The sequence below is a fragment of the Clarias gariepinus genome, chromosome 21 (assembly GCF_024256425.1).
Source record: "Clarias gariepinus isolate MV-2021 ecotype Netherlands chromosome 21, CGAR_prim_01v2, whole genome shotgun sequence".
NCBI classification, from domain to species: Eukaryota; Metazoa; Chordata; class Actinopteri; order Siluriformes; family Clariidae; genus Clarias; species Clarias gariepinus.
Window position 1 is genome coordinate 8213945 of NC_071120.1, and position 14764 is coordinate 8228708.

General features: G+C 38.1%; 1 protein-coding gene across 1 annotated transcript in view; it reads right to left on the minus strand.

Moving 5' to 3' along the window:
• Nucleotides 1-649: 649 nt before the first annotated feature.
• The window catches only part of zmat4a (zinc finger, matrin-type 4a), a 68854-nt gene continuing 54739 nt past the window's right edge, over nt 650-14764 (minus strand). Inside the window, 2 exon segments of the mRNA XM_053481600.1 lie at nt 650-2696; nt 10336-10432. Coding sequence (XP_053337575.1) covers nt 2669-2696; nt 10336-10432 — 125 coding nt within the window. The 3' untranslated portion in view covers nt 650-2668.

Genomic DNA, 14764 nt, shown 5'->3' on the forward strand with positions numbered 1-14764 from the left:
GCCCATTTTTCTAAAAATAAATAAATAAATAAATAAATAAATAAAAAAATCCTTAAGACCTTGCCTCGTGTCCGTTTGTGGTGCCACCCCTACATAAAACCTTAATTTACATATACGCTTTAGTGAGATAAAAGTGAATTAGTAAAGACTGAAGTGAGTCTTCAGTAATCAGGTAATAGTGGGATGAAATACAAATAGCTAGATTAAGGTTCCTGTTTTTTTACGAAAGACGCCACAGTCTTGTCCTTTTACTGCCTTAAAACACCTATGAATACCTATTGAAAGTTACCTTAATCTAAATCAGTGTGAACCGAAAGCAACCAGTGCCAGAAGCAAACCTGTCTTTCGCCTTTCCCCGTCAGTGCCTCTGCTTTTCTGATGGCACAATCTGATTTGTGGTATTGCGTTATTTATTTGACCTCTGATTTCATGAAATAAGCAAACTGTATTCAGTTGTCTCCTGGAGAAAATGGTAGAACAAAAATAAACAGTACATTTAAAAACTCGAGATGTCACTTTCTTGTCTGTTTTCTTTCTGCTATTTAAATTTGACATAGCTACAGTAAAAAACAAAACAAACAAAAAAAAAAAACAACAACAACAAAATGCGAAGCAGGACTCATGATGAATATGAATACACTTAAACCACTTAAGAGGGCTGCAAGCGTCTTTTATTCAATATTTACACTAAATCTCATGATCCATAGCACGAGGACAGAGAACTGAAGCTTGCTCTCTATAATGGAACACGCTACCATTCACACACAGCTTCAGTGCAACAATGAGCGACCTAAATCACTCGCACTTTGAGAACATTAATTCGTGCACAGAATCTGCATCGTTAATATCAAATGATATAAATTTTTTTCTCCTAGCATTAAGAAGATGAATCATTTTAAAGGAGTAGTTCAGGAAACAATCGAATACACACACTTTCCCCATTTTGAAAATAATCATTCAAGACATGTTGTAAGTTGTGAGTTTTGCGCTGGAGTTCTTATACAGTACATGCCAACGTAGTTGTCTTTAGTCTTGCTAACATGATTTGGAATGCAGTATGACTTCACACTGAGTAGCGTGAACATTCAGCCATCTTGAACAATCAGAAGCAAATTCCAAGCTCGGCCAAGAGTGTACAAAAATGGAATTCTACTGTAATTGGGTTTCAATGCTTCACAATGCTATTTGCGGAATTAAAAAAAATGTTTTGGATAACACTGCAAAAAATCCTGCTACATCTGTTGCTTTATAAACATTAGAAAAGAATAATGACCCATACGACTGTACAGATTACACTCCATGGCTTACGATGTTATTTTGGCCACTTACTTTATTAGCCTCATAGCTCAAAGGTAGCGAACAGGAAAAGTGTGCTTTTCTTTTCCTGAACTTTTCCTTTAAAAACTCAAAACACTCTCAATATTATACAATGCATCCATTGTTTATAATAAAATAAAAGCCAGAAAGTCAGATTAAAAAACAATTTTTCAGACACATAACCAACATAAAATGACTTTCAAACATACACATTAAGTTATTAATGACAATAAAAATAAACAAAAATTTTTTCTAATAATTACTTCATTATAAAATGACAATGCAATTCTTAGTTTAATTCTCCCTAATATTTATATCTATAATAATTTAATAATCACAATTGAAAATGTAGCTGACCTACTGTATATAATAAAAGGAAATTACTTTTTTTTTTTAAACATTAAAAAGAACACACAGTCACAATACTTTGGAAACGAGACTGAATGCAAAAATGTACACAAGTTCCCTTATTACCAGAAATATAGCTGATTAACATGTTTTGGTGTCTGAACTTCGCTTAGGCATGCAGATAAATGATGCTAAGCTGGAGGGTTGAAGCTTTTCATTCTTGTTAGCCTCTCAGCTCCTGGGCAAAAATAAATAAATAAAAAACCTGACACTAAACGCATCAGCTGAGTTATATTATTGAGCTATATTTCAAGTAAAAGGGATGAACATTGTGTAAAGGAGTTAATTTTAGCCAATTTTAACCCTTTGTTAAAGGCAAAGACCTGGTGAGATCTTTGTACTTCAAACCCTGATAATATGGCCATATCTCCTATCAAATTACCCACAATGCCCTTGTTGTAAATGTGAGATGCACAGACTGTACATCCAACTTTAAAGTACTATTCGTCATTTTTCTCTTTCAGTGTTGCTAATCCATTTAAGCGACAATACATTTGGCAGATTTTCCATACATATTGCTTAGCTGGGTGGAAAAAAAAAAAAAAAAAAACGGAATAAAAATCGCGCACCTGGCTGACAGAACGCAACACACGTTGAAATTGTTGAACTGACAAAACACACAAAGACAAGACACGAATTCCCATTGAGCTGTAAATTATCTATGACATGAACAATGGAGTCCACGAAGTCAGGGCGATGGAACATAAAGTACGACCTCAGAATTGGGCTTAAATAAAACATCTAAAAAAAAAAATAAAAAAATTTTTTTTTGATTAATTTAAAACATTTAGTTTGGTCTTCCTGGTTGGGATGGACAGATGACGACAGTAAGATGCCGGAATGGAGAAGGAATAAAAGAAAGGGAAGAGGCAGAGATTTCAGGGCGAGCCGATCAAAGCCCGTGTGACATCAATCAATCTTACAGTTGGCTTCCTGTGTGTCTTTACTGAACACATAACTGATTCTTTAAGCTGTGAGAGAGAAAAGAGGAAAAAAAAAGAAAGATACAACATCAGCAAAAGGAGAAAATATTAGTACTTAATATATATTTAAACTTATTTATGACAGAGCAATTTACAGTCATTTGTCTTATTTTACTGTACATCAACATGTTTAAACAGCATCTGCCTTGTACATTCCTGAGGCCATACCTTCTATACCGAGACTGACAGATTCAAAAGCCCATCCCTAGCCTTGGCTGCCTTTGCATTAACAATAAGCCTTATATAAATGGACACACTTCTGCGCTTTATCTTGTTGCTGTTAACAACATCCCTCTTATCGGACTTGTTATCGCACACGAGGAGCTTATCAATATGCCCTCGTAGTCCTTGTGCGGTAGCTGGAGGTTAATCGAGTGTCATTTATGTGTACTCAGGATAATGGCACCTTGGCCCGGGAGTGCGGTGTTGAAGGAATGCCTGTATGGGATTTATGCGTTTCTTCTTTATGAGCTCCATAAAGTTCCAAGGACAGCTATAGATCTGCTTTTTCTGGGTTTTGAGGTATGATAAATAAGTCAATTATTTGAATTATTATGGACGTGCAGCAACAGGACCATGTTAGGACTGCGCCTATGGTTTAATCACTACAATATTAATGTATAGTAAAACCATTTGGATTTAGGTCACGGATGTCCAGCTCATTTGCACAAACAGTTATCAAAGCAACGGGGATTACATTTTTCTCATTAAGGCTCCCAACATCTATTACTTTTACTGTACTTCCTTTCCTGTTCGGTTCCTTGAAATTCTGAAAATTGTTTGCATAAGATCTTGACTTTTATGTTAAAAAAATGCAGAGCTTTACAGATCTTTTTTTTAATTCTGAGACAAATTAACAGCCTCAGAATGAAAGGGAAGGCTTTGTTATAGTATAGAGGTGTAGAAGAATAAAGATAATCTGTTCTGTTAGTCAAGGATGAAGGAAAGAATTTTGTATGTTGAAAGAACGTTCTGTAGGAGTAGTATGTGAATGAGCACATGAGAGACTACATTGGCTGTTCTTGGGTACAAACCAATAGTATCTAGGTGTGATTATTCATTAAACCATAGAAGTGACTTCTGGGCCATAATCTCTCTCTCTCTTTTTTTTTTTTTTTTTAGAACTAAAGAATTTATCTTTAGCTATCCTGATCAGGGGTGCGCTACATCTGAAGCTGACCAGTTCCCTGGGCCAAGAACACTAAAGCAAGAATACATCCTGAAGGTAATGCAGGCCCACTACAAGGCACCATCTATCAGCATGCATTTGGAACTTGAGAGGGAATTGGGCAGCCTGCAAGGTAGAGGCTGCAATACCTTTTGATACGCTTTCTTTTATTTCCCTCAAAGCCACTGGTTTTGATTCAGATCTAAATCCAAACCTACAGTAGGTTCTGCACATGAAAACTGATCAGATTACCTGTGGTTTCAAAGAAATCGATATTATTTTCTACAAATTAAGGGCACCATCACACTGATGATGATCATGAAGTCCAAAAAATATCGAAGAACACAACAGGGTCAAAATAGAAAAATGTGTATTTACTGTATCAATTTCATATGACTTCCTTGCCATATCCCTGTAAGGTTCTCAATGTGTCACTTACAGTGTTTCCTATCATGCACATGATCACATGCTCATAGAATGAGATTGAACCGAGTTTATCCCTCTTATCAGGTATTTATCACGCAATTCCTATGTTGTCACTGCATCCGCACGGTTGATATAAACGCAGCAACATGAGCAGTTTTTAATTGTGACATAGACATGTAGACATTCTACAACATGGGATCATGGTCACAGCACAAGCCCACAGTATACTGTAGTAGCAACAACACGGCAACATCCCAAAAACAACTTAGTCAGTACTCCATCTGGTCTTTCCTGGCTGTACCATGCTAGGAGCATGTTCATGTAGTTCCTATGAGATGTTAGTTAACTGGACACCATCATCGTTACTATTTACGTTTGTACTTACAGTATAAAGTTCTTCCCATGTCTCACTTTAACATTGTCCTCACCAGGGTTTTTATAAACACCTCTGAAAAAGTGCAGTAGAGCTACATTAAGGAAAACAACACTACGTTCTTACAGGTTTTGACTGCATTACTGCCAAGTTGCAAATTTTCTTACTGCCGTTACCCGATTGTTGTCAATGTAGTGAGAACGTGGCTCAGTGTGATGGGACAAGAAAAAAGGAAGTGGCGCATTTACATTACTGTTACCCTGGCAACTGAGGACCCCTGATGCTTCTCAACAAGCCAGTCTGCATCCCAGTTAACTGTTTACTGTTCATAATGGCAAGCTTACAATAGAAGGCACAGCTACTGCAGAAAGATTGAACACTGTAGCCAAACAAATACAACCTGCTCCTTCAGAAGATCCACCCCACCGCATTCATGAATGCACACTGCCAAGGCAGCAACACAAACAACTGGGATAGCTGGCCATAAGAAAAATATGGAGGAATCCAGGCAATATGGAGATCAAGAGTAGGTTAACCTTAATAATGGGAACCAAATCTTTGCTTTCGTTTTCAGATAGGAAAAAAGAGGTGGCATTCGTTTATTTTAACTAAGATTATACAATCGACATCCAGATACACCATTACCTCCATCATTCAAAGTATTGGGGATTTCCTCACTGTTAAAATGCCTTACTGATGCTAACGTGTTTCTTTACCATTGTTAGTTCAAATATTTATTTTCCTCTTTGACCGTTTTCCAGCAATATTATCTTCTTGAGAGTGGGTGGAGTTTAGCAGGTTAGAGCATGTGGCAGATTTAACGCTGCTCTTGCTCCCATGCCCACCTTCCGCCCTAACCTTTTCTCTTCTTCGAAAAAAAATAAATAAAAATCCATATTGTTAAACGAATCTATTTAAGAAAAAAAAAAAAAGGCCATATGGATGGTTTTAAACACAATTCCACCTATTATTTAGATAGCAACTAGATGCAAAAACTCTAAGAACTTCTATTCCTGAGAGTTTAAATAACCTTTAAAACAAAGTTGATGTCTTGTAAAGAACCATTTTAATTGCCCTGATCAGTAATTTTATCTCCATTCTGGTCTGAGAAACACCTATTCCCAGCACATCTGCATATTAATATGCACCAGAATTTAGATCCTCAATTGCTGTAGTGAAAAGGTACCACTGGCTTTTGCTCGTGGGTTCATCAATATGCATGAGCTACAAGCCGTTCTGAGTATGCCACATGACGTCTGTCTCTTCAATGATGGAGGAATTTGCAAGAATTATCTATTGCTGACTCTTCCCAATGCCTTCCAGAAAGCTGGGGGATAAGCTGCCTGCTGAAGTGCTGTCTTGGCTTGCATTCAAACTTTAATATTAAGTATTGTATCAATGGGTTGACATGGTTTACTTCACTGGTGTGTTCTAGTGATGTACATTAGAGCTGTTCAAACAAACTGCAAGGGCTGGAGAATATATATTTCATATTGGACTCTTATTAATATGTGTATTCTAAGGCTAATTACTTAGTATTCATATTCAGCGTTCTCAGGCAGTAATTTCTATCCTACATCTATTCTACAAATTCTAGCCTGGTCTCGAAATGAGCTTTATTGTAAATCTCACTGTTGTAATTTTTTAGGCAAAACATCAAGAGCACATGACCGTTCGTGTGACGTCACTGTCAAATGGGTTGCTATTCACTTGCTATCAAGTTTATTTGTCACATGTACATTACAGCACAGTGAAATTCTTTCTTTGTATATGCCAGCGTAACTAAGGTCAGAGCGCAGGGTCAGCCATGATACAGCACCACTGAAGCAGATCGGGTTAAGGACCTTGCTTAATGGCCCAACAATGGCAACCTGGTGGAGCTGGGGATCGAACCGCCGATTTTACGATCAGTAACTCAGTGCCTTATCCCTCTGGGCCACCACTGCCTCGTGCTATTACTGTACATATGTTGACATTCTTTTGGCTACTCTGTTAAGTTGCCATGCCTTTCACATTCAGCTTCGTGCAGGTTTATGTTATTTTTTTTATGTAAATGGATTAGCTATTTTAGTGATGTCATTAAAATCCACTGGTGTACAACAGCGTATAATGTGTTTCTGCTACAATTAAGGTCCAAAATGGAAGTTACAGTATGAAAGTAGTGACAATGTTTATATGGACTCACTGAGACACAACTTTGACTGAACCTTGGAGTAATTGTTCACAGAGTCTCTTATGTTTTAGAGGCACCATCCACCATATGGCTTACTTTGGTCTGTTCTAGCTCGCACTACAAAGCGAATACCTAATTACTCGCGGGAAAGCAGGTCGACTTTGTAAGGGAATTAAAAGAGAAAGATGGAACAGCAGGTGAAACAGCAGGTGAAACTCGGTATTCCGGTCTCTTACTGCGTTATGGAGGATGAAAAGAATCCAGAGCCTTTCTATGGGTTACATCTTTCTTCTTTTCAGCTTGTCAGCCAAGACGTGAGGGATATTTTTCTTTTCTATTTGTCCGCTGATGTTTTGTGTTTCGTGGCACAATCAGGACAAACTTCGCAGCTGTTTGGTTGTTCACGATTCGCTGGGCATGTAAGCAGGTTTTTACAGTAATGCTTGCTTAATGCGAATCTTAGGAGAGTCCTGAAAATTGATTTTCTTTATTTTATGCCTCTTTTCTTTTAAGAATAATTATTATTGCTGCATGTATTTCTTGTTACTTTAAAGCATTACACTTCACTGAAGTGATCTCTCAATCAACCCCTTCTCATCAGACCTTTTTTTTTTTTTCCTGGCTGCCTGTCCTCTTTGTAACAGCAGGATACCAAGTTATAACCTGGGAAATGAGGAGTGGTGCTTGGCGATAAACCAGCCATCCTGAGGCACGCTCAAGTCACACTTGCGGGCTTTAGAGAGCTCGCAGAGTCTCAAGCTGCATCAGTCAAAGTCAAACATCAAAAGCTCATATTTCCACCAAAGCTGGAGGGTTACGCAGGTGGAATAAAGGTGGATTTGTGAGTATGAGTCACATTCTGCAGCATTCTGACATGAGGAAGCCAAAAAAATCAAGTTAAGCCTCAGAAATAAAGCTCATAGCTGCCAGTGCCGATAATTATACTCACTTTAAGAGGATTTATTTTTTTTGAGCCAGGGGGTTACCATTTGGAAGGATACCTCAGCAAGATGAATCCAAATTGGTATCTTTCCGGAAGTATCCTAGCTTGGTGGAATTTGATGCATCAGTGATGTATACGCTACTTGTAGATACTTCTGAAAATCAGTGGTGTAAATGGGAGTTTCCTAGTACAGACAGATACACCTCTTTTTATGCAGTGACTGAGGTACTATACTGTTACACTCCTGCTGATCAGTAATGCAGCTGTAATAAAGACTAGTGTAGCTTGTTATTTTATTTTTATAGCTTGAACCAACTGTTTATTTTTAGCTATGCTGAAATGCTGTAAATTAAATAGTTCACCAGTCGAAGTGTCAAAGGTCTCCTTGTGTTCACGCACTTTTTTTTGTCCTCCACATTTGCTTTTCTCTCTTTGCAACCTTATCGGTCAGGATGTATACATGCACTTGGCATCACTCTGTGCTTATTCTGAAAATTTGAACTTTTTCAACTTTGGAAGTGCTGCTATGACCAATAAATAAATAAAAAAGTAAACAAATGCCCCCCTCTCCTCCAAAAAAAAAAAAAAAACAACCAGCAGCATTGCTTTTTTGAAGTGCAGCACTTTGTGACCTCTTCCCATAGGACTCTGGGTAAAGTATATGTTGGCTGGTGTGAAAGCAACAATCAATATTTCTTGTTTTGTCTCTTCTCTCTGTGGAGACGTGTTTATTTTTCACATGGATAAACCGCAGGTCTCGACTGCACTTCCGAAATCAAAAACAGGCTATAATAGGAGACGATACAATTTTCCACCAAGTTAGGAAGACTGGAGTAGGTTATTTTAGGCCAGTGGTGAGCAATGCGATGGCAGCGCATGAGGAATTTATGCTAATGTTAAAGTCAAAAAATTGAAAAAGGTCTTAGATTGACTCGACCATTTGTTTAGAACAGTTCAGATAAGCTTAGATTAAATCAAATCCCTGTACAAAAACTCTGGTTGGGATAGACGGAACACAAATTCCACAATCCTGGTAGATGGTTGGACGTTACAACAATTTGGAAACTTAGTAACATTAATCTAAACCTAACATGACCATATTTTAAATGATCTTATTCACTTTTATTTGTACTTAAATGCATTTGACCAGAAGGCAGCACGGTGGCTTAGTGGTTAGCACTGTCGCCTTGCACCTCCAGGATCCGGTTTCGATTCTCGCCTCGGGTCTGCACTTGCATGCTCTCCCCGTGGCTTAATGGGTTTCATCCGCGTACTCTGGTTTCCTCCAACAGTCCAAAGACATGCACACTAGGTTAATCGGCATTCCTAAACTGCTCATAGAGTATGTGTATGTGTGTGTGCCCTGTAATTGATTGGCAACCACTCTCTAAAGTAGGGATGCACCGAAATGAAAATTCTGGGACGAAAACGAAACCGAAAATTTTGGATGCACTTGGCCGAAAACCGATACCGAAACCGAAAATGGCTTCATTAAAAAACATGTTTAAAATATTTTCTTTTTGTTTGTATTAAAAAAACTACAAATTAATTAAGCAATCAAACTTTTATTGATAATAAATAACAGTAATAAGGCTGTTTAACAATAACAAAACTTGTTTCCAAGTGCTTCCAAACCGCCGACATACTCCGTGTTTGATGCGTAATGACAGCGCGAACGAGACGGGAGGATGGGAGAGGCGTGGCGACAATTTCGGCTTTTATTTTCGGCGCTTTCTTACGTTTCGGCCGAAACCGATAATGCTATTTCGGCCGAAAATTTTCGCCGGCCAAAATTTCGGTGCATCCCTACTCTAAAGTGTACCCCACTTCATGGCGACACTGAATACAGGATAAAGTCGTGGAGATGAGTGATTTTGACCAGGGAACAATTTTCAGTTTTATAAGCTAAACCTGTATAGTAGGGTTTATCAAAAAATTACCACTTAAAAAAAACATGGAATTACATTCCAACGAGTAAAAAAAAAAAAACATCCCAGGTCTAGCCTAAGGATTGTAGCTTAGTGGTTAAGATGTTGAGGAATCCCATCAGAATATATTAGTAAGATGATAACGGGAGTGAGTGTAGATTACTCTTAAGGCTGTATAGATCCACACCGCAGGACAATTCTGCTCGTCCAATCAGCACACTGATCATTTTCACAGTGACATCATTTCCCTCTTCTATATTAAGGCACAGAATTAGATTGCGCTCTCATCACGAGTTTGAAATGTGACTTGTCGCTGATTTATTCATGAAAGAAAGTTTTCCTATATTAGGCTGCATTATAGAGCTCCTGAGGCGTGTGAGAATTTAATCTGCACCACCTGTGAGCCGAAATCTATCAGAGACAGTGTGACGGATATAAGAAGCAACACTCGCACACACAGACTCGCGCGCGCACACACACACACACACACACAGAAGCTTATTAGACAGCTTAATATACACACATACACACATGTTGTCGATTTCGAACTGATATACAGCAGGGTTTTAACATTAGTGTGTATGTGGTGTAGTGTGTGTAGTCAGTGTATCCTCACTTGTTTTGGTGTTTGGAGCCCTGCAGGTGTGCGTGGTATTGTGCCACCGAGTTAAGCGTCACGCTGCACACGTCGCAAGTGTAGCTACGCTTCAGACCTGCAATGACAAACCAGAAACACACACACACACTTACTTAGCAAAGAGGACACAGCACGACACAACACGTAATAAGCGAGCGAACCCTGTAGCTCGTATCCGATCCTGGGGAATCGCGGAAATGAGCTCTAGAGAGACGAACGTAATTAAAACGTATGATGTCGGAAGATCTTTATTAATGTGACATCAGAGGTCATTAAGAGACACGGAATTAAGTCACAGAATATTAAATTCAGAGCCATTTTCATAATGCGTTATTTCATAAGTGTGATTAAACGGAAGGAGGAAACGATCCATCACCAGTCCGAGGATGCAGAGAGAGAGAGAGAGAGAGAGATGCTGTAACACAATACAGTATAAACAAGACTCTATAGAGATCTCTTAGAGATACTGTCTTATTAGGAAGAACAGACTTCAGTTTAAATTTTTAATTAAAAACACACACTAATAATATTATTAAAACTTTACGGCTTTGGATTGCTGACCGGAATGTCGGTGGCTCGAGCTCCACCTCAGCCGGGTTGCCATTAACCCTATGTCCATACACAATACCCAACCACTGGAGATATTTACACTCAAGGCAGTCTATATTAGTACAGGCATGGCGGGTCACCATGCCAATGAGATCACCTGCCAGGCCTACACAACAGGCCATTTATTTATTTATTTTTTAATCTAATACTGTTTGATATATAGTATTGTACCAGTCAGAAGTTTAGAAACTGGCTACTCAGCAATACCCAAAAACAACACAATCAGTTCCAATCACCTCCTTTTTCACTGGGAAAGACTCGGCTATTTGGCGTCTCCAAATTGTCTGTAGTGTGAATGAGCGTGTGGATAGGCACCCAGTCACCCAGGGTGTACCCAGCTTCGTGCCCTGAAGCTCCTGGGACTGAGGCTCCTGAGGCTCACAGTGAGTATGGCAGCTCCCATACTCACTGTGACCCTACATACAGGATAAAGTGGTATAGACGATGAGTGAGTGAGTGAGTGAGTGAGTGAGTGAGTTAGTGGGAAAAGTACAGAAATCCTTGTTTTATTAGAATACATACAGTCTTGCACAAGAGAAGTGTAGCCAGAGCCAGTGTCTTAAAAATAAGTCATTAAATTAATTATAAGCAGCAACTCTTTTATTTTACTGGCGCAAGTTATTATAAAATGAAAAAGTCTACTGTCACTTATTGTCATATATTATTATAAGTGATGCTGAAAATATTATTATTGAATAAAGGGCTTGGCCTCTTCAAATCAGCACAACTCTGTAGTACACTCATAGATCAATACATATTGGCCCTTATTACAGCCGTGAACCCTCCCATGTAGTTGAGAAAATCAATAGAACACAACAATCGACATATTTTAACTGCAGTAATGCAATAGACAAGGTGCTTGTGAAAATCAGCATCTGCTCTGTAGGACCCTACCAGGAAATTACCAACCAAAAGTCTTGTGTTGTGCGAGAAATACATTTTATTGTGTGCCTGCAAAACCTCCATCTTCCTCTTGTCATCGTGCCTGAAAAATTTTTATGGGGAAAACACTACAGGAGAAAATCAAGTCAAACTGTTACTTTTGATTAACAGAATAACAGAAAAAGCTATGAGGAAAAAAAAAAAAACTCTTTATCTCTCTATATAATCCCATGCTATTCTAATGCACTTATCCAAGGGTTTCACTAGAGCTTGGATACCAAGTCATCCATCAGAGTCATGATTGGACTGTCTGCTGAATGTCTGAAATGCTTCCCAGGAACGCCTTTAATGGCCCAAACATGTGGAAATGGCCCGGAGCAAGGTCAGGACTGTACGGAGGATGTGGCAATAATTCCCAGCCGAGTTCCTGATTGTGCAAGTTTTTGGTGAATGATGGTGTGTATGCAGTTCCCACAGATAGATGGGTCTCTTCCACAAGTTATTTGTCAGTTTTCAAGGATCCGCTCCCTGAATGTTCGCAGTAATGCCTGCAGTGGGGTATAATACGCTGCTGAAAGAGGCCACTGCCATTAGGGTCTACTTGATCTGCAACGATTTTTGGTAGGTATTCAGTGCCAAAGTAACATTCACATCAATTCCAGGAACCAGGTTCCGAGAACTTTATTTTAAGATGATTGTTTTAACCTTCATTGTAAACACTGGTTGTAGTAGGGGGTGCGGCTAACAAGTTGTGCTCCTGATTAATAGTATGTCACATGGTATGTAGTATGTTCCAATGTTCTGTGTTAAACCTGACTAACACTTTTCCCATTTTTTCATTTGAGTTTAATGTTTCAAAGGAAATCGAATAAAACGTTTTCAATTAAAAAGATCATATTTAAGCACCTTAGTTTTAAATTCCTTTCAGCTTACAATTCCCAACTGTGTTTTTGTATAACCATACTGCTGATCACTGCAGACTGAAATAAAGATGATCAAAAAGTATGAATGAGAATGAACCACCCACATCTGTTCAGTAACAGGCAGATGGTGTAAAAATAATAATCATGGCACGCTGATCTGTTATTGCCGATTCTAACAGATGGGAAGGACACAGTATAATTAGTTTCTTACCTTATTGTGCGTAAATATTGGAAGAGTTGAGCACTGAGGATTCCTAGGACTCGACTTCTCTAGATAAGCATTAAGCCCACGCCTCAGAACTTTAGATATTCACAGCTGCAGCTCTTGGAGAATACTTCTAGTATTGATCCAACCAGATGGACTTAATAATAATAATAATAATAATAATAATAATAATAATAATAATAATAATGACTTAAAGTTATATAACTTAAGTTGGTAAGAAACCGCTGGTAGTTTCATTGTGGTCATCAAAGTAAACATATTAATAATCCAATGAAAAAATGACTAATGGCATTAAAGACTGGCTAAAGGCAAGCTAGAAAAGGTCAGATAAAGAAGATTCTGCTCAGCCTGGCTGACATTTCTTCAGTCAAGGAGAATAGATCGGTAATGTTTTTTTTCACCAGTTCAAGGATAAAAAAATCTAAGTGTAAAATGTCACTCGGAGAAACAGTCGTTAAAAACAAGATAAATAAACCGTCAAATTACAGGGAGAAAAAAATGACTTGTCACTGATACTGACAGACAGAGAGAGAGATTGGACTTAATGAAAAAACAGAAGTGGGAGAAAAAAGGGATACAGTTGCTAAGGTGAACTCAGCACTTCTTATTAGAAAATGAGAACAAACTGCTTCCTTACAAGTAAACACTGGTAAATTGAAAGCTATGGATTTCCACTAACAAAATGTAGAGATGAAGGAATTTCTATTTCCACAAATCCAACATGTCAGGTATAAATAAAAATGCTACCATAGTATACCATTTCCCATTCCCAAGAAATGTCATATTTACTAGGTACTGTATTAATTTTTCTTCCAATGCCTGTAATTCATCAGGCTTTAAGTAATTTAAATATAGTACCTATAAATTTCTGGCACAATATTTCCAATGTATCAGGTATCAAGGAATCACTGCTCCAATATTGCTCATTTACCAGGTATTAAATAATTTCTGTTTCCATATTTCCAATGTGTCCGGTATCATAAAAGACATTTACCATTTGTGAGGTGTTGAGAAATGTCCAAGGTGTTCCAAATGTAAAAGGTATCAAAAAGTTTCTGCACCAATGTTTCCCATTTGCCAGGTATTATGCAACTGCTCTTATATTTATAACATGTCGGGTATTAAGTGTATAATGCCACCAGGAGAAACAGTGATTAAAAAATGATAAACAAACTGTCAAATTACAGGGGGGAAGAAATGCCTTGGCACTGATTGACAGGGAGAGAGATTGGACTAAATGAAAATCCTGGAGTGGTTAAAAAAAAAAAGAGGGACACAGTTGCTAAGGCGATCACAGCACCACTTGCTAGAAAATGAGAACACTGGTTTATAACAAGTAGAAGGGAAAAATCAATGGCAGTTTTAAAGCTGTGAATTCCTGCATTTAAAGAAAGTCTTTGTATAGATGTTGGAATTTCTGCTCACACATTTCACAACTATGGATTTGATATATCTAGAAATTTCTGCTTCAGTATTTTCAATTTGTCAAGTGTCAAGGAAATTTTTGCTCCTATACAGTACTTTCAGTGTGATGCCTATAGTTTACAGTAGGTTTAACTCCTGGCACCCAAGTATCCACTGATTCCTGTGTAGGACGTATGAATCAATAATATTACTGTTAAAAATGTCCGGTATGGGTTATAAAGCTTTTAATGCATGGATGGATAATATTTAACAGTTTATTACCAAGAAGAACAGTGTTAGTCTGAGAGTGTGCTCCTGGGAAAAGTGCCAATTCCAGCCAGTTAATTTACGGGTCTTCAACTTG